The sequence below is a fragment of the Macaca nemestrina genome, chromosome 2 (genome assembly GCF_043159975.1).
Source record: "Macaca nemestrina isolate mMacNem1 chromosome 2, mMacNem.hap1, whole genome shotgun sequence".
Taxonomy (NCBI): domain Eukaryota; kingdom Metazoa; phylum Chordata; class Mammalia; order Primates; family Cercopithecidae; genus Macaca; species Macaca nemestrina.
This window is the reverse complement of record NC_092126.1, coordinates 28023986-28051556: the sequence shown is the minus strand read 5'-3', so window position 1 is coordinate 28051556 and position 27571 is coordinate 28023986. Positions and strand designations below refer to the sequence as shown.

At 38.9% G+C, this 27571-nt stretch overlaps 1 protein-coding gene across 2 annotated transcripts in view; it reads left to right on the top strand.

Annotated features, from left to right (window-relative positions):
• Positions 1-27571, top strand: part of LOC105488963 (lysine acetyltransferase 2B) — a 117720-nt gene that overhangs the window by 41677 nt on the left and 48472 nt on the right. For both annotated transcript variants that reach the window (XM_071090841.1, XM_071090842.1), the window contains exons 3-5: positions 15185-15330; positions 19792-19884; positions 21216-21397. In XM_071090841.1, the coding sequence (XP_070946942.1) occupies positions 15185-15330; positions 19792-19884; positions 21216-21397 (421 nt within the window). The remainder of the gene's footprint in view (positions 1-15184; positions 15331-19791; positions 19885-21215; positions 21398-27571) is intronic.

The window sequence follows — 27571 nt, the reverse complement described above, 5'->3', positions numbered from 1 at the left end:
TATAATTATATACCAATATGTACTGAACTGTGATTAAGAGTTGACTTTTTCTCTAGTTCATAATATATTTAGTTCGTTGAGCATACTTATGCTTATTCTTTTGTTGATAAATAGTCATTGAATTCAATAATGCTAAAATGAGGGCTGGTTGCATTTATTTGCAGAGGAGCTTTCAAAGTTTATAATCTATACCTACTATGTCCAACACAGTAGCCACTAGCCATTGTGTGGCTATTGAACACTTGCAGTTTCACTAGTTTGAATTGTGCTGTAAGTGTGAAATGTACACAGGTTTTTAAGACTTAGTAAAACAAGAGGAATGTAAATAGTAACTTTTAATATTGCATAGATATTGAAAGAATAATACTTTGGTATATTTTAGGCTAAGTAAAATGTATTATTAAATGAATTTCACCTATTTCTTTTATCTTTTTAAACACAGCTACTGGAATAGTTAAATTTACGTATGTGGCTTGCATTATATTTCTGCTGGACTGCTGTCATCTAATGGGCTCTTACTCTTAGGCTTCTCTTTTTTTTCCATTCCAGATCTGAGATTACAGAAAATGAAACCACTTTTAAATGATAAACCTTTTTGCACATTAGTCAATTTGACAGATTTCATTGCAGTCATTAATTTTACCTCTTCTAGCCTCAGTGCCAAATTCCCATGAACAAAAAATGTATTTGAGCAGCCTTTAAATCCTACTGTGTTATTTGCTTCTGGTCCAGAGGAGCAGGGACGTGTTAGCTGCCTGCCCAGCTGCTGCCTGTTCACACTGCAGGGCATGTGAGGACTGGCTGGCTGTCTTCACGAGAAGTGCAGGCCAGTGATACATGGAGCCAGCCAGAGCTTAGTGAGGGTCATAGCACACAGTGTCAGCGTGCTTCCTGTTCTCAGCAAGGTTGACAGCTGCACCGTGATTCTTGGCAGCAGTCATATGGCGGGTCACTCTCTGGCACCCTGGGTGTTTGCAAGTCTGACACAGCACCGAGAGGTGCCAAGGTACACCCTTCCGGAGAGATCTAAAGAAGGCAAAGCCTCCCCTCATCCCCTCACTTGCACCTTCTGTCTGCTTTCTTGTGCCCTTCACACAAAGTGGACCCTGGGGGAACTGTGACCCACCAAAAGGTATAAACTTTGCCACAACTCAAGGGTTGGTCAATCTTGGGTAATTACTATATATCAATGCTTTGTATCAGGCTCTTGGAAGACTAAAGTAAAAACAGGATTCTTTAATGATCAAATTCAGGTGGAGGAAAGATTGTAAAAAAACTTTTAATTTTCAAATAATTAAAAATTTACATAAAAGTCATGAGAATAATAATGAAGAGTATCCCATAAATCCTTTCCCTAGATTTACCTATTAGTAACATTTTATTCTATTTGCTGTTATTGGCTCATATATATATATGTATAAATGTATATAGAGAGTCTCATGTATGTAATATATATATGAGTCTTTACGTATAAATTGTTTTTTCTGGAACTATATGGGAATAAGTTACTTATATATCATAGCCCTTCCTCCCTTAAATATTTCAATATACAGTTCCTAATAATAAGGTTTCCTATTTTTGAAATGGAGTCTCACTCTGCTGCTCAGGCTGGAGTGCAGTGGTGTGATCTTGGCTCACTGCAACCTCCACCTCCTGATTTCAAATGATTCTTGTGCCTCAGCCTCCCAGGTAGCTGGGATTACAGGTGTCTGCCACCATGACCGGCTAATTTTTTAATTTTTAGTACAGATGGGGTTTCATCATATTGGCCAGGCTGGTCTCGAACTACTGACCTCAAACGATCTGCCCACCTCAGCCTCCCAGAGTGTCGGGATTACAGACTTGAGCCACCGCGCCTGGCCAAGGTTTTCTGTTAATAACCTCAGTTCAATTACCAACTTTAGTAAATTTAACGTTAATATAATACTTTTATCTAATCTACTCTGTTTTCTAATTTTATCTGTTGACCCAAAAATATTCTTTATATTTTCCATTAAGCATCCACTCAAGAATCACATATCTGTTTAGTTGTCATGTCTCTTTAGTTTTCTTTAGTCTGGAGTTCCTTAGCATTTTTATTTTATTTTTTTGACTTTTATAACATTGACATTTTGATGGAGGAATGTTTTAAATTTTAAAAACAAACTCTTTAAAGAGCTAGGAAAAATACATTTTTTGTTATTTTTCGGTTATGTAGAAAAAACCTTTGCAAGCAAAACCTTAAAGCACTGCCAAATGTAGATATGACTTTCTAAACAAATTAACATTTCTCTACAACCAAACCAAATAAACCAAACAAACCCCTCCCCACCAAATACATAAACATTTGCAATGAATATGGCAGACTAAAGGTTAGTACATAAGGTTTATTCAAGGTGGTAAGAAAAAGACTAACATCCTAAAAAACCAAGCGAAGGGACTCAAATTGGCAGTACACAGGAGATCAAATACAAATGGCCCATAATATGAAAAACAAACAACTCCCTGCTCTTTCTGTTGAATGCAGCTCAAAACAGTGGGGGGTGCTGATTAATTTTCAAAAGATCGGTTAAATTATCAAAGATGGTTCTCCACTGTAGGCAAAGCATAGGAAAAAAGAATATTCTCTCACTACGGATACAGTGTACATTGATGCACATCTTGAGGGAGGTTAAATTAGGGAGCAATGCATCAGAGCTTTAAATAGCAGCGACTTAATATCTTGAGTTTTACGGCAGGTTGACTGCTATAGATTTGTGCATTGTTGCTTACAGATTTTTATTTTATTTTTGAGTTTTTAATATGCTCCTAGACTCATAAATAATAGAGGCCTGTCTCTTTTAAGAAAACTTACTTTTAGATCATTGAAGGGAGCCTATTTGCATCAAAACGTCTTTATAAAAGATTAAGAGAAGGGTTTCTTTTAATAATGAGTGACTCTTTTTGGTTTAATATGAATTGTTTGTCAGTATAGTAAATAGTTTAACTTTGCAGTTAGAGTGGGGTTCACCTGGATGTTGACATGGGTTGGGATTAATTAGGTGACTGGTAAATCTAGAGATAGGTTAAACAAGTCTAATTCTGGTCAGCATCCCCAAAGAGCCAGGAGTAGTCTCTGGATTTGGTAGAGATGGGGTTGTTTAAGGAAAGTGGTATTTTAGGAAGACTACCCTGGCAGCAGAGAGAGCAGTCTGGGGGGGCTATTTTGTTATTGTAGGTTTGACATTCCAGTGGAACAAAGGTAGGAAGGGGGAATGCAGTGTCTCTGAAAGAGAATGAGCAAGCTCAGCGGAGTCTGGTGGCTGGTAATGTGTGGAAGGTAATGGACACTGAAGGAATGAATGATGGGCTTGTTGGCAGAAACAGGGCCAGCAAGAGGTAGCTGCTATTTTGAGGAGGGCCACGAGGAGTTCAGTCTTCGAGTCATTTTCCGTGATGGTGGTGCACCTATTTTGTTGGGACAGGGAGGATGGAAGGTGGGGTTTGGGGAACATTGGAGCTGGAGAAGAGATTAGCTGGTGATGTGTGTGTGTTGAGAATAGGAAGCTCAGTGCTAGTTCCTCAGAGACTGAGTTAAGTGAGAACTGAAAAGGATTTTTGGTCAAAAGAGATCTGCAGTTGGCCTCCTTGGAGAGGGGCTACATTGGAGGGTCTGAGAAGTCGGCACATTTAGACAACTATGTATTTATATAGTGTAGTCACAGCTGTTCTTGTCTGGCGTTCTTATTACGGGAAGCTTCTCTTTGATAGCAACTTGTCTGGACCATTTTTCCCCCCTTCTCCAGCAGACTGTCCACTCCATCTACTTTCATTTGATCTTCCTCCACCTCATTGTTTATTCTAGGAAGCTTAACCTTTCTCATACAATACCCTCCTGCCTCAGTGTACCCGCTACCACCCCAGACCTATGTTTATTTCACTCTCAGAGGAAGAGATATCCTCTTCTGCTGTGAAAGTTACTCACTCTTTGTACAGTAGAGCCTTTCTTCTCTTCTGGGAAACTGTTGCTGCTTTATTTACATTTTCCCCCATCTCCACCTCCCTATTCCTTTCTACTTTGGGTTTCACACAGAGTTCTGAGGAGAGATCACTCATTGTATTATGGTAATAAATAAATAATAAAGAAATGCAAAAAAAATCACAAAACCACAAACACATTTCATTATGGGCAGAGTCAGAGGGAAACGAGCCTCCTCAGGTCTCACTTAAGCATTTTAATTTTCATGAGGTCTGTTCTTCAAAATATGCAAAAAGTTGGTTCTAGACAGTGGTTTTAAAACTGCAGAATCCCAACAAGGGAACGGGATGGGTTCCTGAGCCTTCTGAAAATAGAGGCTTTCCCTTCTATTTCATCCAGAGCAACTCCTTCTAATTCTGATTAGTACTTTATTTTGGTAAAGTGTTTTGTGGCTTTAAAAAAGTAAGTTACTATTTCAAAAGTAAATTATGGCATGTACTTCCATGAGTTAAATCTACTCTGTGTTAGCACCTTAGATGGTTTCATATTATGGAGCATCTGAAGGAACTTACTTGATATTGTATACTGATTTGATTGCTTTCATAGCTTAGCACAAAAAGAGATTAGAAGTTTATAAGACAGGCCAGATGCAGAGGCTCACCCCTGTAATCCTAGCACTTTGGGAGGCCAAGGTGGGAGGACTGCTTGAGCCCCGGAGTTTGAGATTAGCCTGGGCAACGTAGTGAGACTTCATCTCTATGTCTGTTAATTAAAAAAAAAGTTTATAAGACAAAAATAATCCTAAATAAAATTATTTCTGTAAATAACTGACATAAAAATGTTGACCTAGTTGTCTCCAAAATGAGGCCTGTTTCCCAAAGGCTTCAGACTGACCTCAAGGAAAATTTTGCAGTCTTAAGAAAAAGATGACCTAGCAAATGTTCTACCTAAAATGAAGTCTGATTTTGGGTATCTTTTAGAAAGTGATGAGGCAATGTATTGTATAGCCAAATAGAAAATAATATATTTAAACATTAATTTTTGTGTTTACACACACACATAATTTTTCTTTTTCCTTCCTTCCTCCCTTCCTTCCTTCCTTCCTTCCTTCCTTTTCTTTTGCGTGGGGGACAGAGTCTTGCTGTCTCCCAGGCTTGAGTGCAGTAGTGCAATTTTGGCTCACTGCAGCCTCCGCCTCCCGGGTTCAAGTGATTCTCCTGCCTCAGCCTCCCAAATAGCTGGGACTACAGGCATGCACCACTACACTTGGCTAATTTTTGTGTTTTTAGTAGAGACAGGGTTTTGCCACGCTAGCCAGGCTGGTCTTGAACTCCTGACTTCAGTTGATCCACCTGCCTTGGCCCCCCAAAGTGCTGGGATTACAGGCGTGAGCCACTGCGCCCTGCCTAGATGTAATCTTTCTATGATGTAAATTATTTATATACTTAGAAACAATGTAATTGATTATTCTTTTTCTATTTGATAATGCAATAATATGGTGTGGACATTTTATTCAACACTGCTGAAGTCAGACAGATTATAAAGATTACTTCCCATCTTCTTACCTTTTAAAAATGCTGTTTTGAGCCAGGCATGGTGGCTCACACCCATAATCTCAGCACTTTGGGAGGCCCAAGTGGATGGATCACTTGAGCTCAGAAGTTCGAGACCAACCTGGACAACATGGTGAAACCCCATCTCTACATAAGAATACAAAAACTAGCTGGGCATGGTGGTATGTACCTGTAGTCCCAGCTATTTGGGAGACTAAGATGGGAGGATTACTTAAGCCCAGAAAAGTTGGGGCTGTAGTCAGCCATAATTGTGCCACTACAATCCAGCCTGGGTGACAGAGTGAAACCCTGTCTCAAAATAAATAAATAAATAAATAAATAAATAAATAAATAAATATTTAAAAAGAAAGAAAGAAAGAAAGAAAAACAAGCTGTATTGGAGGCTGGGCATGGTGGCTTATACCTGTAATTCCAGCACTTTGGGAATCCGAGACAGGAGTATCCCTTGAGCCCAGGAGTTCAAGACTAGCCTGGGCAATGTGGTGAAACTTTGTGCCAACAGAAAATACAAAAATATTAGCCAGGTATGGTGGTACACGCCTATAGTACCAGCCACTTGGAAGGCTGAGGTGGGAGGATCACTTAAGCTCAGGAGGTCGAGGCTGCAGTGAGCCGAGATCACACCATTGCACTCCAACCTGGTTGACCAAGGGAGACCCTGTCTCAACACCGCCCCACCCCCCAAAAATGCTGTATTGGGGTGCACACCCATGCATGTTTCTCATCACGGGCCCATCACTCTTCCTTTCAATTACTTTTCTGTATTAGAGAGGAATGAAAGGTGAGTGGCCTCTACCACTCTAATTTTAACCCCTTTAATCCGTGTTCCTCTAGGACATTTGTGTTATTTAAAAACAAAGAGAGGTTGTTTTGTTTTGTTTTGTTTTTTTGAGACGGAATCTCACTCTATCGCCCAAGCTGGAGTGCAGTGGCACAATCTCGGCTCACCACAACCTCCACCTCCCAGATTCAAATCATTCTCCTGCCTGAGCCTCTCAAGTAGCTGGGATTACAGACGCGTGCCACCACGCCTGGCTAATTTTTGTATTTTGAGTAGAGACGGGGTTTCAGCATGTTGCCAGGCTGGTCTTGAACTCCTGACCTCGTGGTCCACCTGCCTGGGCCTCCCAAAGTGCTGGGATTACAGGCGTGAGCCACTGTGCCCTCCTGAGATTTTTTAAAGGGTACAAAATTACAGCTCGATAGGAAGAATAAGTTCTAGTGTTCTATGCCACTGTAAGATGACTATGGTTATGGTTAACAATAATATCTAGTTTCAGATACCTAGATGGATGATATCGAGTGTTTCCAACATAAAGAAATGATAAATGTTTGAGATGATGAATATGCTAATTATATTGATCTGATCACTATGTATTAAATGTATCAAAATATTGCTGGGTACCTCATAAATATGTACAATTATATGTTAATTAAAATGAGAAAATAATTTAATTTTTTGAGCTTTATTAAGGTTTAATTAACAAAAATGTATATATTGTATATGATGTGATATTTTGAGATACATACATTGTAAAATGATTAAATCAGGCTAATTAGCATATCTCAATTCACATACTTTTAATTTTTGTGGTGAAAATATTTAAAATTGATTCTATTGACAATTTTCAATTATATAATTACAATGCATTATTATTAACTATAGTCACCATGCCATACGATTGATCTCCGGAACTTCTGTGTCAATGAAACTTTGTACTCTTTGACCAACATCTCTACGCATACCCCACATTCCAAGTCCCTGGTAACCATCATTTTACTTTCTGCTTCTCTGAGTTTGACTTTTTAAGATTCTACATATAAGTGACATCATGTAGTATTTGTCTTTCTGTGCCTGGCTTATTTCACTTAGCATTAAGACAGGCTCTCACTTTGTTGTCCAGGCCAGAATGCAGTGGTGCAATCATAGTTCACTGTAGCCTCAAACTCCTAGGCTCAAGGGATCCTCTTGCCTTAGGTTGCTAAGTAACTGGGACTACAGATCTGAGCCACCATACCTAGCTAATTAAAAACACTTTTTTTTTTTTTTTTTTTTTGAGACGGAGTCTCACTCTGTCGCCCAGGCTGGAGTGCAGTGGCCGGATCTCAGCTCACTGCAAGCTCCGCCTCCCGGGTTCACGCCATTCTCCTGCCTCAGCCTCCCGAGTAGCTGGGACTACAGGTAGCCCACTGCCTCGCCCGGCTAATTTTTTGTATTTTTTAGTAGAGACGGGGTTTCACCATGTTAGCCAGGATGGTCTCGATCTCCTGACCTCATGATCCGCCCGTCTCGGCCTGCCAAAGTGCTGGGATTACAGGCTTGAGCCACCGCGCCCGGCCTAAACTTTTTTTTTTTTTTGTAGAGACAGGGTCTTGCCATCTTACCAAGGCTGGTCTTGAACTGGGATCAAGCAATCCTCCTGCTTCAGCCTTCCAAAGTGCTAGGATTACAGGTGCGAGCCGCTATGCCTGGCCGTTTCCTTAGTTTTTAAGGCTGAATAGTATTCGATTGTGTTAATATAGTACATTCTCTTTATCCATTCATCTGTTGGGGTGGACACTTAGGTAAATTCTATATTTTGGCTGTTGTGAATAATGCTGCAGCAAATATGGGAATGCAGATGTCTTTTTGACATACCGATTTCCTTTTCTTTGGATATATATCCAGAAGTGGAATTGCTGGGTCACGTCATATCATAGTTCTTTTGGATTTTTTTGAGACATATCCATATGGTTTACCATACTGGCTGTACTAATTTACATTCCCACCAACAGTGTGCAAGGGTTCATTTTTCCCACATTCTTGCCAACACTCATCTTTCATCTTTTTGATAATAGCTATCCTGAGCATGAAGTGATATCTCATTGTGATTTTAATTTGCATTTCTCTGATTAGTGATGTTGAACATTTTTCCATATATACCTGTTGGCCATTTGTATGTCTTCTTTTGAGAAATGTCTATTCATATCCTTTGCACATTTTAAAATTGGGTTGTTTTCTTACCATTGAGTTGTATAAGTACCTTATATATTTTGGATATTAGCCTCTTATCAAATATATGGTTTGAAAATGTTCTCTCCCATTCCATAGGTTATTTCTTTACTCTGTTGTTTCTTTTGCTATATAGAAGCTTTTTAGTTTGATGCAGTCCAGTTTGTCTGTTTTTGTTTTGTTGCCTGTGCTTTTTGATCATATTCAAAAAATCTTTGCCAAGACCAATGTCAAGAAGCTTTTTCCTATGTTTCCTTCTAGTAGTTTTACAGTTTCAGGTCTACATTTAAGTCTTTAGTCCATTTTGAGTAGGTTTTTGTATATGGTTTGAGATAAGGGTCTAATTTCATTTTTTTGCATGTGGATATCCTGTTGTCCCAACAGCATTTATTGAAGAGACTGTCCCTTCCCCTTGGCATCTTTGATGAAAATCAGTCGACTATAAATGGATGGATTTCTGAGCTGTCCATTCTGTTCAGTTGGTCTATGTATTTGTTTTTCATGTTGGTAACATTTTGTTTTGATTGCGATAGCTTTATAGGGGCTTTTGAAATCAAGTGTAGTGTGATGACCCTGCCTTTGTTCTTTTTGCTCAAGATTGCTTTGGCTATTTGGAGTCTTACGTAGTTCTGTACAGATTTTAGGATTATTTTTTCTATTTCTGTGAAAAATGTCATTGGAATTTTGATGGGGATTGCATTGAATCTGTAGATCGCTTTGGGTATTATGGACATTTTAACAGTATTAATTCTTCCAACCTGTGAACATAAAAGATATCTTATCACTTATTGGTGTCTTCTTCACTTTTTTTTTTTTTGGAGATGGAGTCTTGCCCTGTCACCCAGGCAGGGGTGCAATGGTACAATCTCAGCTCACTGCAACCTCCGCCTCCCAGGTTCAAGTGATTCTCCTGCCTCAGCCTCCTGAGTAGCTAGGATTACAGGCGTGTACCACCACACCCGGCTAATTTTTTTAATCTTTAGTGGAGATGGGGTTTCACCATGTTAGCCAGGCTGGTCTCGAACTCCTGACCTCGTGATCTGCCTGCCTCAGCTTCCCAAAGTGCTGGGACTACAGGTGTGAGCCACTGCGCCCAGCCTACTTTCTTTTATCAGTGTTTTTTAGTTTGCGGTGTATATATCTTTCACCTCCTTGGTTAAATTTATTCCTAGGTATTTAACTGTTTTTGATGCTTAAGTGTTTTTGATGCTATTATAAATGAGATTGTTTTCTTGATTTTTTGTTTTGTTTTGATAGTTTGTTGTTAGTATACAGAAACATGGCTGGGCATGGTTACTCTTGCCTGTAATCCCAATGCTTTAGGAGGCTGAGGTGGAAGGACTGCTTGAGCCCAGGATTTGAGAAGACCAGCTTGGGCAACATCGTGAGACTCCATCTCTATTAAGAAAAAAAAAAAAAAAAAAAAAAAACAGAAAAAAAAAATTGTACTGGTCTTTGTGTGTTGATCTTGTATCCTGCAACTTTACTGAGTTTGTTTATTAGTTTTAAAAGTTTTTTGATAGAGTCTTTAGGGTTTTCTGTTTATAAAACTATGTTATCTGCAGAGACAATTTAACTTCTTTCTCTTTGATTTAGATACTTTTCATTTCTTTTTCTTGCTTAATTGCTTTGGCTAGGACTTCCAATACTATGTGTAATAGAAGTGGCAAGAGTGGGTATCTTTGTCCTGTTCTTAATCTTAGAGGAAAAGCTTTCAGCTTCTCACCATTGAGTGTGATGTTAATTGTGGGTTTGTCACATATGGCCTTTTTGGGTTGAGGTACAGCATGTTCCCTCTATGCCTAATTTGTTGAGAGTTTTTATCATGAAAGGATGTTGAATTTTGTCAAATGCTTTTTCTGTATCTTTAGATTACCATATGATTTTTCTCCTTCATTCTGTTAATGTGCTGTATCAATTTATTGTGGAACCATCCTGGGATTAATTCCTCTTGCTCGTGGTGAAGGATTCTTTTAATCTGCTGTTGAATTGAGATTGCTGGTTTTCTGTTGAAGATTTTTGTATCCATGTTCATCAGGGATATTGGCCTGTAATATTCTTTTCTTGTAGTGTCCTTGTCTGGCTTTGGTGTCAGTATAATGCTGACCTTTTAAAGTGAGTTTGGAAATATGCATCCCTCTTCAATTTTTTGAAGAGGTTTTTTTTTTGTTTTTTTTTTGTTTGTTTGTTTGTTTTGTTTTTTTTTTTTTAGAGTTTCACTTTGTCATTCAGGCTGGAGTATAGTGGTACAAGCATGGGTCACTGCAACCTTGATCTTGTGGGTTCAAGAGATCCTCCCACCTCAGCCTCTTGAGTAGCTGGGACTACAGGCATGTGACATCACACCTGCCTAATCTTTATTTATTTTTATTTTTTGTAGAAACAGGGTCTAACTATGTTATGCAGGCTGGTCTTGAACTCCTAGGCTTAAACATTTCTCCTACCTCAGCCTCCTGAAGTGCTGGGATTATAGGCATGAGCCACTGCACTTGGGCTTTTTGAAGAGTTTGAGAAGTAGTGTTAGTTCTTTTTAAAGTGTCTGGTAGAATTCAGCCTTGAAGCCATCAGGTTCTGGGTTTTTCCATGATGGAAGGTTTTTTTATTTAATTACTGTTTCAGTCTCCTTTCTTGTTATTAGTTTGTTCAGATTTTCTATATTTTCATGATTTAGTTGTGGTAGGTTGTACATTTCCAGGAATTTATCCATTTCTTTTAGATTATCCAATCTATTGACATAATTGTTCATCATCATCTCTTATAATCCTTTGTATTTCTGTGGTATCAGTTATAATGTCTTCTTTTCATTTCTTATTTTGAGTCTTCTCTTTTTTTTTCTTTTGTAGTCCGGCTAAAAGTTTGTCCATTTTTTTGTCTTTTCAAAGAACCAACTTTTAGTTTTGTTGATCTTTTCTATTGTTTTTCTTGTTTCCATTTATTTCTGCTCTGATCTTTTTTGTTTACTCTTTCTACTAACTTTGGACTTTAGTTTGTTCTTCTTTTTCTAGTTCTTTGAGGTGTAACATTAGGTTGCTTATTTGAGATCTTTTTTCTTTTTTAATGTAGGCATTTATTGCCATAAGCTTCTTTCTTTGAACTGCATTTGCTCCATTTTGTAAGTTTTGGTATGTTGTATTTCCACTTCTGTTTGTCTTAAGATATTTTTAAATTTCCCTTTTAAGTTCTTCTCTGACCCACTGGTTGTTCAGGAGCATGCTGTTTAATTTCCACCTATTTGTAAATTTTCCAAAATTCCTCCTGTTAATGATTTATATAGATTAGTCCAAAATAATTGCGGTTTTTGCCATTGAAAGGAATTGCAAAAATGCAATTATTTTTGCACCAATCTAATAGTTTCCTACCGGTGTGGTTGGAATAGACACTTGGTATGATTTCAGTCTTTTAAAAGTTGTTAAGACTTGTTTTATGGCCTATCATCTGATCTGTCCTAGAGAAAATTTCATGTGCACTTGAGAAGAATGCATATTCTACTCTTATTGGATGGAATGTTCTATATATGTCTGTTAGGTCCATTTTCTTTAAAGTATAGTTCAAGCCCAGTGCTTTGTCATTTATTTTCTGTGTAAATGATTTATCCATTGTTGAAAGTGTAATATCAAAGTCTCCTACTATTATTGTATTTTATTCTATCCTTTCAGATCTTTATTTATTTATTTATTTATTTATTTATTTATTTATTTATTTTTGAGTGTTGCTCCATTGCCCACGCTGGAGTGCAGTGGCATTTTCTAGGTTCACTGCAGCCTCCAACTCCCAGGTTCAAGTGATCCTCTCCCGTCAGCCTCCCAGGTAGCTGGGATTACAAGCATGTGCCACCACATCCAGCTAATTTTTTGTATTTTTAGTAGAGACGAGGTTTCACCATGCTGGCCCCACTGGTCTCAAACTCCTGACTTCAAGTGATCCACCCACCTTGTCCTCCTAAAGTGCTGGGATTACAGACATGAGCCACTGTGCCCAGATCAGATTTATTAATGTTTGCTTTATATTATATTATATATTTTATATATTTACAGCAAACATTAGGTGCTGTAACATTAGGTACATGTATATTTACAATTGTTATATCCCCTTGATGAATTGATCCTTTTGGTCTCTCTGTATAGTTTTTTTTTTTTTTTGAGATGGAGTCTCCCTGTGTCGCCAGGCTGGAGTGCAGTGGTGTGATGTCGGCTCACTGCAATCTCTGCTTCCCGGGTTCAAGCAATTCTCCTGCCTCTGCCTCTCCTGAGTAGCTAGGACTACAGGCACGCGCCACCATGCCCAGCTAATTTTTGTATTTTTAGCAGAGATGGGGTTTCACCATATCGGACAGGATGGTCTCGAACTCCTGACCTCGTGGTTTGACTGCCTTGGCCTCCCAAAGTGCTGGGATTACAGGCATGAGCCACCACGCCCAGCCAGTTTTTGACATAAAGTCCATTTTGTCTGACATAAACATAGCTACTCCTGCTCCTTCAGGATCCCCTACTCCTTGGTATTTAATCCTCTTAACTTTCTGAAAATGCATTTGTTTAGATATCTTAGTTTGAGCTCCCCAAGAAGCAGACTCTGAGACAAGGATTTGAGTGTAGGTAGTTTATTTGGGATAAGAGTAGGAGAGTGAAAAGTGAAATAATGAGGAAATGGTGGCCAATAAATAGTGAATTACTAAGCCAGCTCTCACTGTGGGCAACTGGTACTTAATTCTGTGGGGGAAAAATTGGGAGCTGGTGTAGAACACTTACCTCAGAGTTATTCCATCTGAAGAGTGAGGAAATGAGTATTTATACCCTAACTTCTTTAGTCTTTGGCTAAGAGCTGCTCTTGAGGGGTATCTAGGTGGCAGAGTAGGTTATGGTGATAAGAAAAGCTGTTAGGCCAAATGGAGCTGCTCTTAGTTGGAAACCAGGAGTTGTGGTAAGGAGGAGGGATATATAAGTGGATATTAGTAGTATCCTCTATCCCAGGCTTCTGACTCAGCATTGTGGCTCAATGGTGAGCACATCATGGTCTCCAAAGTAGACTGACCCATGTCCACCACCTACCAGATATTCCTCAATAGCCTTTAGTTTCATCTCCCTTTAAAAGAACGAGGAAAAACCTATCACTTTTTTAAACGTATTAATCTTTCTTTAAAAATCATTTCAAGCACTTTAATGTTCAAGCATTTTTAGGCCAGTACACTCAGAGCTATACCTAAGAGGATCATTCTTGAAGTGCTGCCTCCTGTTATGTGGCAAACATAGTAATAGATGTTGGGGATAACAGAAATAAAAGACATGATTCCAGCCCAGAGGAGTTCCTGGGCAAGTGGGTGATTATTAGATGGTTTATCTAGAGATCCTTTTTCAAGTGAAAAGGGACTTGAAGTGAATCATTTAATCAACAGAAGTATGTTTGTAGGTGCTTTAGAATTTGGGTCAAATCTTTTTCAGTTTCAAACCCTAGCTCTGCCTTGTTGGCTGAGTGACGTTTGGTGAAACAATATTTAGTCTGTCTGAGACTGTATTAGTTCATTTTCACACAGCTATAAAGAACTACCTGAGGCTGGATAATTTATAAAGAAAGGAGGTTTAATTGACTCACAGTTCTGCATGGCTGGGGAGGCCTCAGGAATCTTACAATCATGGTGGAAGGCGAAGGGGAAGGAAGGCAAGTCCTACATGGCTGCAGGAGAGAGAGAACGAGTGAGCAAGGAGGGACTTGTTGAACACTTTTGAACATCAGATCTCATGAGAACTCACTATCATGAGAAGAGCATGGGGGAAACTGCCTCCATGATCCAATCACTTCCCACCAGGTCCCTCCCTTGACATGTGGGGATTGCAATTTGAGACGACTTTTGGGTGGGGACACGGATCCAAACCATATCAGAGCCTTAGTTTCCTCAATTGTAAAATGGAATTACTAATGCCGACTATATGGGGTTGGGGATTAAATGCAATAACCTTAAAAGATGGACTGTATTTGAGTAGAAGAGATTACAAAAGGATGAGTGAAGAGAGGGTCAATGGATAGGTCACAAAACTATAGTAATACAACAGAACAAAGATGCAAAAGTGGGTTTGCAGTTGGATCATGGAAGATGTTGAATCTCAAGCTAAAATAGGCCATGGGGACTTTGCAGCAGACAGTGAGGTTTCAGTGTGTCTCAATCAGAAAGGCTGAAGAAAAAGGCCTTCAGTCTTTACACTATCATGATATTCTTTGGTGAATGAGCTCTTCATAGGACTTAGAGCTACACCTTTAGGGAGCTTGGTTTTCTGCATCTCTGAACCACCAACTTACAAATCCTGCATTCATGACTGGGACCATAGAGAACCCTCTTGACATGGTAGAGAATTTGCTTTTATGGAAACCTAAGAACTTGACCCTATCAGGACTAGTCTTGATGCTACCAATACTGGTTCTTAAAATGTGCATTATTTGCATACATTAGTCACCAGCCCATTTTTAATGTTGGAAGAGGAGACTAAGGCTCAGGAACATGGTAGTCTCTTAATTATAGGTAGATTTTCTGAGAAGACTTCAGTCCTACAGGAGTTCAGAAATTTTCTTTTATTCCCAATGAGCTTAAAGGATTGATGGTAAGATTGATGAGAGAGAACCTTCTATTTTAAAATGGGGAATGTGTGGTTTCCAATTGAGTTCTTATATATGTTTATCTGATCTTATCATAAGCTGCTCATGTTTCCCACCTGGAGAATGTGTCAGAGGAAGAAATGAACAGACTCCTGGGAATAGTATTGGATGTGGAATATCTCTTTACCTGTGTCCACAAGGAGGAAGATGCAGATACCAAACAAGTTTATTTCTACCTATTTAAGGTGAGATTTTAACATTTTAAAAACATTTTCTCTCATTATTCAAATGTGCTCCGTCTCCATATGCCAGGTCATGTGTGTGAAGACTTTCAGCTCATGGTACATTTTGCCCTCAGAGTGTGCTGAACCATACGTTTCTTCATGATGGATTCTCTAAAATGACCCACCATACTTTGAACACATCACTGTCTCTGAGAGCTTTCACACTTGTATGCAAAGTTGAATATCTTGATTTGCATGTGCAAATAGATTTTTCCATCCACCCAACAAATATTTATTGCACATCTGCTCTGCATGTGGCACTAATGTAGGCATGAGGGATAGAACAGTGGACAAAACAGAGTTCTTCCCCTCATGAAGTATACATCTCAGTAGAAGAGACAGTCAACAAGTAAATAATATCTCTGCAGGTGGTGATAAGTGTTCTGAAGAGAAACAAAGTAGGATAAGTGGAATCAGAATGGCAGCGATGGTTGGCGAGTTGGGGACATGCCAGTGAGGAAGGTCAGTTAGGTTAGCCTCTCTGAGGAGATGGAAGTTGAGCAAAACCTGAGTGGGAGATAGGAGCCATCTGTACAAAGTGCTGGGGGAAGAGCCTGCCAGGCAGAGGGAAAAACAGGTATTTTAGGCCGTGCACTAAGAGAGCTTGAAGTGATGTCCGAATAGCAAGGAGGGCAGCACGGTGGAGCCCAGCGATCAGAGGAATGAGTGGGAGGAGATGTAGTTGGAGGAGTGGCTGTAAGTCCTATCTCTAATGCTTTAAGAGGAGGAATCAAGATATTCCAAGTTTATTTTGGTATCTTAGCCACCGTTATCTGTTTCTCACTGACACCAGTCACCGATTATTGCTACCATTCCCCTAGCTGTCTCTTCACTAGTTCTACCTCAGCTCCATGTGGGTCACATCCATTCCTTTCCCATAGACGTACATCTCATCAAGCTTCTGATTAGGCCCGGGACTAACAGATGTGGGAAGCAAACCAGTGGTGGAAATGGAGAGCAAAACTTCAGGTTGCCAAAAATAGATCTATAAACGAGGCTGCCAGAAGGAATAACCTTAAAAGAAAATAAACCTGCTATTGAGGGCATTGTAGATTATGTTGTATTGTGTAACCCTTACAAGGATGTTAAAAGCAAAACGAAAGCACTCAGAGATTATGGGTAGGAAAAGTTTGCCTCTTCTAATAAGAAGCACTGTGCTTCATTTTTGGAAATAACTCCCCTTTAACTCATTTATATTTATTTGTGCTTCATTTTTATATGACAAAAATAGCTAAATTTTCCAGTAAGTTCCCTCTTTTGCTTTGGCTGCTAGGAATCTTAGCGCAAATTTTGTATCCAGTTCCTATAGCTTTTTTCTTTTCTTTGTCTGAACTTATTTAATTCATAATTTTGCCTTTCCCCCTTTTTATTAACTTTTGTCTTTTATTGTGCTAATGGGGTTTTTTGGGTGGTTAGGAGATAGGAGAGGGAGGTAGAATTATATTTTTAAAATTTAATGGATATTAAATTTGGGGATATTAACTTTACAAAGAATAATAAGAGAGAGAGAGAGAAAGAGAAAGAGAAAGAGAGTGGGGGAAGGGAGAGAATATGAACAGCTGGATTCCCCACAGCCATTAACAGGCACTAGACCACTTTAGGCATCCAGGTGACAACTTGTTGACGTGGCTGTGAGGCTTGAGTCATTCAGCTCGAGCCCTGGTAGGTTCACAGTGTTTAGAGCTTCTGTGGAAAAAGATCTTAGTTGAAGAAAAACAAGGTCTGCATGACTACAGCTATTATTTGTCTTGGAACTGTGCTTCCTGGCAGCTCCCCACTACCCTGTTGGAAGTGAAGGTGGTGTCAAGGTTTCCATCCTGTCAGCCTCTTTTTGGTTTATAACCAACCAAACAGGCCAGAAAGCATTGCTCTGCTTTAAAGTACATCTTCTCTCTCTTTCTTCCCTCCTTCATCTTAAAATAACAGTACATATATATTTGCTTGTGGAAACACAGTCCAAAATATTCAGCATTCTCCCCACCTCCTGCAAAAAGTATTATTCTTGGGCAAATGAGTTATAAATAATCTATTCCTTAGCTTCTGAAAGGCAATTCCTAAAAACAAAACAAAAATAATGATTACAATTTTTTTTAATTTTAATTTTTTTGAGACAGAGTCTTACTCTGTCATCCAGGCTGGAGTGTAGTGGTGTGATCCCAGCTCACTGCAACCTCCACCTCCTGAGTTCAAGTGATTCTTCTGCCTCAGCCTCCCGAGTAGCTGGGATTACAGATGTGTGCCACCATGCCTGGCTAATATTTGTATTTTTAGTAGAGATGGGTTTCACATTGTCAGTCAGGCTGGTCTCGAACTCCTAACCTCAAGTGATTTCTCCCCCTCGGCCTTCCAAAGTGCTGGGATTATGGGTATGAGCCACTGCATCTGGCCCATGATTTTTTAAAAAGAAAAAAGGAGAAAGGCAGTTCTGTGTCTCATGTGTCAATAATTAAAGTAAAAATGTGTTATATATTTTAGTAGCATTAAAAAATTTCAGTCTTAGTCTGGGCACGGTGGCTCACAACTGTAATCCGAGCACTTTGGGAGGCTGAGGCAGGCCCTTTACTTGAGGTCAGGGGTTCGAGACCAGCCTGGTGAACATGGTGAAACGCTGTACTAAAAATACAAAAATTAGCCAGGCGTGGTTGTGCATGCCTATAAATCCCAGCTACTTGTGAGGCTGAGGCAGGAGAATTGCTTGAGTCCAGGTTGCAGAGGTTGCCATGAACTGAGATCATGCCCCTGCACTCCAACTGGGGCAACAGAGTGAGACAACATCCCAAATAATATTATTAATAAAATCAGTCTTAGATGTTGAACATAAATCCAGTGGAAAGCTGTGTCCTAAAGTTGAAGTATATCTTAGTGCTTACAAGTGTGACCCTGGAGTCTAACTACCTGGGTTTAAAACTTTGCTCTATCACTTACTAAATGTGACTTTGGGCAAGTTAATCTGCCTTGTTAGTAGTAGCACCTACCTCAAAAGATTATAAGTATTAAATGAGATAATACATATGAAGAACCATGAAGATTGTCTGGTGAAATTAAGGATGCAAATGCCTGCTGCTATTAAGAACTTTTTTATATGCCCACTTATCTCAGCTTCATCATCTTATAGATAAACTGAAGTTCAACATCTCCACAATCCATCAGTTTACCTCCAAATTGAAACCCCCAATGGGCCAAGTTCCTAAATGGTCTTATTTTAACTGGGGGAAAAAAGCAAGCAACCAGAATTATTTGTATTTAATTTTTATGACCAATCTTTAGATATTCTTCGAAACATACACAATGACTTATCTTTATTGCAAATTTACTTTTATAAAGATGGGCATAATACTTGAAAGGATGAACAAATGCCCCATACTCATAATTTGTGTGGCACCCCTGGAAGGAGTTGAGGTCTTTGTAAGACACAGTTCAGTGGTAAGACATGGTCATCTTCAACCTTGGTGGTTCATTGATTTCCATTTATCTCTGAGAGAATGGTTTTCATGTTTTGTTTCTACTGAAAAGGCAGTAAGCAGAGAAAGGAGGGATTGATGTTACTTAAATAAATGTGTGGCCATATCTAACTGACCCACATGTAAAAGTTACAGAAGATTCAAGCCAAGATTGAAGGTAAAGAATTTCAATATCAAATTTATTTTCTGCGTTGTTCTTGGTAAGTGGCTCTGTGTTCTCTTTTCTGTTTGCTCTTTGAGAGCTTTAAATTCCAGTGGCAGGAATTAAGAGCAGTGTTTTTGTTTTGTGGGCATTGAGATGCCAGAACAGTTGGCCTGCCTTCTACGGATGGAAGGGAAATGAAAAAAAGACGGCAACAGTGAAAGTTGCCCATTTAGAGCTCTGCAGACTTCCTTCCCAAAGAGCCTAGGCCCTAGATGATGCGTATGCCGTGCAGCTGCTGTAGACAGCTCCTGTCGCCTGGCCTCCTTTGTGCAGAATAGATCTTGGTCTTTCACGTCTTTAAATAAGATCCTCTAGAGCTTCAGCACACCTACAGTGGCCTGGAGGGGCATGTGCCAAGTGTGTAGGATTGCATACCAGGCCTCTGGGTCAATGGAAAGCCAGAAACAGTAGGAGAAGAGGGAAGTGAATGGAACAGTGGTGTCTGTTGGACCAGCACGGGTGGCCTAGGCTGCCCAGAATATGAAAGATGTCCAGTTCCTCATAACTCTGGCTATGGACATGAAGGCCAATTTGGGTTACCTGATATTCGTTGCCCATTTTATTGACTTAAGGATTTATTTATATATAGTTAAGATAAATAGAATATGGTAACTTCCTTTAAAGGCTGTGTGTGTGTGTGTGTGTGTGTGTGTGTGTGTGTGTGTGTGTGTGTGTGTAAGAGAGAGAGAGACAAAAGAGAGAGGAGAGAGAGACAGACATAGCAATTAAGATTTTTTTTTAATGATTTCTTTGCAGCTCTTGAGAAAGTCTATTTTACAAAGAGGAAAACCTGTGGTTGAAGGCTCTTTGGAAAAGAAACCCCCATTTGAAAAACCTAGCATTGAACAGGTAAAAAGATTTTAAAAAGTCCTCTTTTTATTGGCTTAAGGCTGAAGAAATCTTTTAATCCTCCTTTTACATGTCTGTCTATGGCTTCCCTCCTCCATTCCCAGGTTAGAGATGTTTACCAGTCTGTGGAAATTGTCCTGGAGGCTTTGGATCAGAGGTGTATACCTAATTTAATACATGATCTAGCTTTTGCCTTTTAGGGTTGTTATATACTCAGAGTTTACTGTGTGTGTGGGGAAGAAAAACATTAAGTAGAACATGTAGTTTGTAAGAACACATGAAATGTGCTTTTTCTTGTTGTTGATGCTTTAAAATGAAGTCTTTGTCCATTTGCTTGGCACTGTCTGAGAAAGCCTATTGAGGTGAGGGAATTTAGTAGCAATGTGAAAAACATTGTAAGTCAAGCAAAAAAAGCAAAAAAGAAATAAGATTTTGTACCCAGAAATGGACTTCCTGCTACATTATGATTCCTGGAAAGAAGCCGTTTTACTCAGGGAATCTGTTAAAATGTAAAGAGTTTTTCTGTTAGGTGTTGTCAGTATCTTTCATTAGCATCACTTTTTTAGCCTTTCATTGTTTGGCTAAACAAAAACACTCAGGACTGAATTTTTTGATGAGAATGACTACTGAAGTCATGATACCAGAGTCCTTAAAAGTAAATGCATTTTTATCAGTCAGTTTTCAGTAAATTTTATTTTGCCTCCAAACTCTTCATAAAGAATTCATTGCTCTTTTATTTGAAATTAGATGAGATGGGAATATTCTATAGAAAGATTAAATTAACAGTTTTTTAAAAAGCCCATAATTCTGAATGATATATATATATTTTGGTAAGCTTATTGACTTCGAACAAATGATAGTAAAGAGTTTAAATTTTAGTTGTTTAGTTCAGTGGCAGGCATGATAGCAGCCTTTTGATTAGCATTTTTGTAATGTAAAAACGTAATATTTATCTAAGAACTGCATTATATGTGGGCTACTCTGCTGATAGTGGAGCAATAATTATTCTGCACAACAGTCATATTTTCTTGATTCAGGGTTTTGACCTTTTCAGTTCATGGTTTTGATTTTCTCCTTAATGCTTCAGGATTTCAGCAGGCGTAAAGTCATAACTCACAACCTCTCTGTCTTGTCACTTTTCATCCACTGTGATCTGAAGCAAGATTCCCACTGGGGATTGCTATTTTCTTTTAGGGAAAAGGAAGAGATTTTTATGAATAGAGAAATGTCTGTTCTTTTGCTAATAACCACCAGTCGTGCTGGCTGTGTGGGTGTTCAGAATTAGTATGATTGCATAGCTGCATGAAGAAATTGCCTTCCCTCTTTTTAAGGGTGTGAATAACTTTGTACAGTACAAATTTAGTCACCTGCCAGCAAAAGAAAGGCAAACAATAGTTGAGTTGGCAAAAATGTTCCTAAACCGCATCAACTATTGGCATCTGGAGGCACCATCTCAACGAAGACTGCGATCTCCCAATGATGATATCTCCGGATACAAAGAGAACTACACAAGGTAATCAGATGCAAGTTCTTTTCCTTTGGCCCCATAAAGCCTGTTACAGACATAAAATTCTACTTGACTCTGTAAGTAGAGGGTTGCCTAGTTATCATTATGACTCCATCTAATTCAGAGATAATGTCTTTATAATTTAACTTACAAACTCCTACTTTTCATTACTGTCATAATATGTTGAGGGGTGAGGGATGTAAATCATCTATACCCAGTATGATAGCCACTTGCCATATGAGCACTTGAAAATGTGGCTAGTTTGAATTGAGATTTCTATGATTGTACCAAAAAAGAGTTTAAAATTGCTCATTAATAGTTTTAAAATATTGATTACTTGTAGAAATGATAGTACATTGGATATATTGGATTAAATAAAATATATTAAAGTTAATTTTACCTGTTTTTACCATTCCATTGTGGCTACTAGAAAATTTAAAATCCATATGTGACTTGTATTATTTATCTATTGAATATCGCTGACTAGATAGCTACACTATAACTCTGAAATTAATTAGAGCCCTCACTCAAAAAATGCAATGACCATATAATGAAGTTACAGAATTTTTTTGGGCTGGGCACGGTGGCTCATGCCTATAATCCTAGCACTTTGGGAGGCCAAAGTGGGTAGATCACTTGGATCAGGAGTTCAAGACCAGCCTGGTCAATATGGTGAAACCCCATCTCTACCAAAAATACAAACATTAGCTGGGCATGGTGTCACATGACTGTAATCCCGGCTACTTGGGAGGCTGAGGCAAGAGAATCACTTGAGCCCAGGAGGCAGAGTTTGCAGTGAGCTGAGATTGTGTGCTACTACACTGCAGCCTGGGCAACAGAGCAAGACTCTGTCTCAAAAAAAATTTTTTTTCTTTTAAAGGGAAGATTAGCTTAGATCCAGAACTGTGATGGAACTGATATCATTATACATATTATCTTCCAGGTTTTGTCCCTTTAAATAACATTTTATATTAGTTATAATGAAAGAAAATGTAGAATTTTGTAGCCTTTGTCTCTTTACTTAACATCATATCAAACAATTCACAGGTTACATTATAGTCCATTGAGTTGATTTACCCTAATTTACCTAACCATTTCTCTATTGCTGGATATTCAAACTCTGCAGATAGTCTTGGATTGAACATATATTTTCTTCTAAAGTGGAAATTTATTTTTATTGCTTATTACTTGCAGAATAATAGAATTGGTTTTACAAATCTTAAACTTGTACCATACAAAATATAATGACCTACATTTATTTTCATTTGTAGGAGTGTGACTTGGGTCATCTATTCTTTTCAACTTTTTTGTAACTTTTCTCTGTTTGTATTTCAGAGGCACATCAAGCTTCCATCAGGGGATATTAGGAAGCTTTAGTGCTTATTTTTTTCCTGATTTAAAGTGGGCAGTAGTATCTTTTGATAGCCTGTCAAGACCACTTGTGCCCAGGTTATTTTCTGTAACAGCAGATAACATGGAAGAATGGTATAATTTAAAATAAGCTTTCCTCTCTGTCATTGACCTAATTTCATGTGTAGCACACCCTTTTCCTCTCTTTCTCTTTACTTTTACAATATATGCAATTTCAGTTACAAAGTATTTTCTCCTTAATAATTGATATTTATAGGAATTGCAGATTTCTTCAAAATAAGTTTTTAAATTATATCTTTATTTCTGTATCTTTCATTTTAGGATTTTACATTAACAATAGTCCTATATTATTGAAACTCTTGTTTATAATAAGAGTTGAGACGATAAGTCTCTCAAAAATATATAGTTTTTAATCCCATCTATGAATAATTGACAAAGCTAAATATTTGTCAAAGCCAAGGCCCTGAATTCGTTTGCCACTTTTAACAGAGAAAGTAATTGTTTCATCAAGAAAAAGGAGAATTAATTGTGAAGCAGCTTGGGAGACATTACTATATTTTGTTTTCTTTTTCTTTTTCTTTTTCTTTTTTCTAGAGATAGTGTCTCATTCTAGATCCCAGGCTGGAGGGCAGTGGCATGATCATAGCTCACTGTAGCCTCAACCTCCTAGACTCAAGCAATTCATATATCTCAGCCTCCTGAGTAGCTGGGACTACAGGCACATGCCACCATGCCTGTCTATTTATTTATTTTTTATAGAGATGGGGTCTCACTATGTCACCCAGGCTGATCTCAAACTCCTGACCTCAAGCGATCCTCCCATCTTGGCCTCCCAAAGTGCTGGGGTTACATGTGTGAGTCACTGTGCCCAGCTATGATATTTTAGAAAACAGAAGAAAAATGCAAGGTAGTCTTTGAGAATTACTAAGAAGTTGGTGGCACTTACAAATACTTAAGAAGTAGTAAAAATGGAAATTGGTTTGGATGAGTGCTGGGTTTGAATGGTGTGGGTCCATCTCTCCCTTGTTATGTGAGCTTTAGACCGGTCTCTGGTCTAAAGAGACCTTTGATTTCTTTCTCTGTCCAAGTGTCTTGAGTTTTGTATGTATTCCATGGGTGGTTTGTATGTAGTTTCTGACACACAGAACAGGTGCCGGGAAGATGCTCATCATCATTTTCCTCCCATGCACATTGTTCTCTAAAACTCAGTCACTGCCAATGTGGAGCTATTAAGCTAAAGCCTTAAATGTATAATTGAGTGAGCGTGTAATTATTTGAATATCACTTTAGAAATTAAGATAGCAGGGAATAGAAAAACGGCAAAAGAGTGCTTTATAGCCCAGCATCCTGAGCCAACAGCTGAAGGGAAAGAGTGGAGTCAGACAATGGAAAAGAGAAACTTGCTGAGAGAAACTGAAATGAATATGCCCTGATGAGGTCTGAAACCTGCTGATTTCTAGGTGAAATGTAGACCAAGAACCCCTATTAATAATAAATAAGGAAATGAAGGTAGATGACACCAGCCTCCCCCGCGTCCCCACCATCGCGTCATGTTGATGAGGAAAGGGAAGTAGAGAGGAACAACCTGTGAAAATTAGGAGAATCAATATTCAGAGTAAAACCTCACTGCCATGACCACATGGGGAATTAAAAAAACCACATACCACCACAGCATGATGTCTCACTGATACTGATCTTCTCAAAAATGGGTAATATTACTGGCTGCAGGCACCAGCAGGCTTTATCTTGATGTTACTGTAAGAGAACCTCAGGACCTATAACGCTGGTTCAGCTTATAACTTAGGGCAGTTACTGTAAATATTAGAACAAAGATGTGCCGAAAATGTTTGCAGTACATCAGTCTGAAAATGAAGTTAAACAGGATTCTTTGTGGAAAAGACTGGACTTAGAAAATGATTGTGTTCATTACAGAGCTAACTTGTAAATATTTATTCCATAAAAATTAAAAGCAGACTGGACAGTAGTACTGCTTAACTTACTTCTCTGTTCTGAATAAAAGACAAATATAAATAATCCTTTTTTGTTTGAGATGGAGTCTCGCTCTGTTGTCTAGGCTGGAGTGCAGTGGTGTGACCTCGGCTCACTGCCACCTTCACCTCCTGGGTTCAGGCGATTTTCCTGCCTTGGCCTCCCGAGTAGCTGGGATTACAAGTGTGTGCCACTATGCCTGGCTAATTTTTGTATTTTTAGTAAAGATGGGGTTTCACCATGTTGGCCAGGCTGGTCTCAAACTCCTGACCTCAGGTGATCTGCCTACCTCATCCTCCTCAAGTGCTGAGATTAAAGGCGTGAGCCACCACACTCAGCCTAAATATTGTTACATAAGTGTATGTTAACTGTACCTAATATATACTTGCAGAAGCACTGTGGTTATAGAAAAAAATGTGGGTAAATATTTTGAAGTTCCTGAATTTCATGATAGTACACTATTATAATTCCATGAAGAAATAACCCGAAAAGAAAGTCAGAGGATTATGGCTTCTTAAACTACAACTCACCAACAGTCTGCTGAAGGAAAGTGGCAAGTAATTAGTCTTAGATTTTGAATTGTGTAGAACTTTTGAAAATTAAAGCTTACACCCACACTGAGGAGATGCTTCACAAGAATACAGAGCGACTGGGTACAGTAGCTCATGCCTGTAATCCCAGCAACTTTGGGAGGCTGAGGCAGGAGGATCGCTTGAGCCCAGGAGTTTGAACCCAGCCTGGGTAACAGGATGAGACTTCATCTCTACAAAAAAAATTAATAAACTATCTGGGTGTGATGGCATGTGCCTGTGGTCCCAGCTACTCTGGAGATTGAGGTGGGAGGATTGCTTGAGCCCAGCAGGTCAAAGCTGCATGGAGCCGTCCATGATCCTACCACTGCACTCCAGCCTGGGCGACAGAGCACAACCCTGTCTTAAAAAAAAAAAAAAAAAAAAAAAAAAGAAGAAGAAAAAGAATACATAGCAAGTTAGCTGAAACTAACTTGTTTGTTTTGGGAAACAGTTTTATTCAGCCATTCAGCCATTCTTCTATGATGTATAGCCTATTGCCATGTGTACTGAGCATTCATTATTAGACATGTAAATCTAGAACAGAATTTATCAGGAAGCACGCAAGGAACACTAGGAAACAGGAGATCTGACTTCTAGTCTGGACTTCAGTAGTAACTGGGCCTCAGTCCCTGTGAACTAGGGCAAGTCAGTTTATTCCTGCAAACCACAGGATTTTCAGTTCAGCAAGTCAGTAGAATGAGTTGGTCTTCTGTGTTCACGTTTTAAAATTCTGTTCACAGAAGTTACAAATCATCATGATGATGTGAAAAATCTGGGAGTTATTTGAACAGTCAGAAAATAGCATGCAAATACCATCCTTATTAGACATACAAAAATGAATGAACTATCATTTTGCTTCTTTTTAGTAGACCTGAAATCAGTCATGTAGGTAAAATCTTTTCCTACAGTTACTTCTTTGGAGGAATGCATGCGCCCATGCATGTCCATTTCCTTCTTTCTGTCTCACTATGTGCAATAATATCAATCAGTATATTAAAACAAAACTAGAAGTACACACACACACACTGATTCTTTCTGTCTCTTACACACACACACACACACACACACACACACACACACACACACACACACACTGACTTGGCCTCATTGTCTTAATCTACTGTGAACTTTACAGATTACAAAATAAGATTAATCTTGAAAGTTAAGAAAAAGTTGAAAAGTATAAATTGAGGTCTATAAAATGACTTTGAGGAAATGAATGAAAACCCATTATTTGAAAATTTTTACTAGCTAATAACAATCTATGCTGTCTTCTTCTACCCTGGGAAGACTGAATAACCTGTTAAAGCACTTTTGGATAACTTTTTAGGATTTTATGATAATATTTATAACCTATCATCTTTGTAGGAGAAATAATGTCAGTCTTAGAGCCTTAGACGTCTGCAGATCTCTCCTCAAATGGAAATGCTCTTTAGACTCTAAATCAGCACTGTCCAATAGATATATAGTATGAGCCAAAAATGCAAGCCAGATATATAATTTAAAATTTTCTAGTAGCTACATATAAAATGAATAGATATAAGAAATTATTTTGAATTTTATATACATATCTTTTTTTGTTTTTGAGACGGAGTCTTGCCGTGTCTCCCAGGCTGGGGTGCAGTGGCTCAGTCGTGGCTCACTGCAACCTCCACCTCCTGGGTTCAAGCCATTCCCCTGCCTCTGCCTCCCGAGTAGCTGGGATTAAAGGCATGCACCACCACACCTGGCTCATTTTTGTATTTTTAGTAGAGACGGCGTTTCACCATGTTGGCCAGGCCGATCTCGAACTCCTGACCTTAAGTAATCTGCCCGTCTTGACCTCCCAGAGTGCTGGGATTACAGGCATGAGCCACCACACCTGGCCAATAATACATATATGTATTTTTTACACAATATATCAAAAATACCATTTTGCCTGGGCATGGTGGCTCACGCCAGTAATCCTAGCACTTTGGGAGGCCAAGGCGGGTGGACTGCTTGAGGTCAGGAGTTCGAGACCAGCCTGGCCAACATGGTGAAACCCTGTCTCTACTAAAAATACAAAAATTAGCCAGGCATGGTGGCGGACACTTGTAATCCCAGCTACTCAGGAGGCTGGGACAGGAGAGTAGCTTGAATGGGGAGGTGGAGGTTGCAGTGAGTTGAGATCATGCCATTGCACTCCAGCCTAGGGCACAGAACAATACTCTGTCTCAAAAACTAAACAAAACAAAACAAACCACAAAAACAAAAAATGCACAAAAAT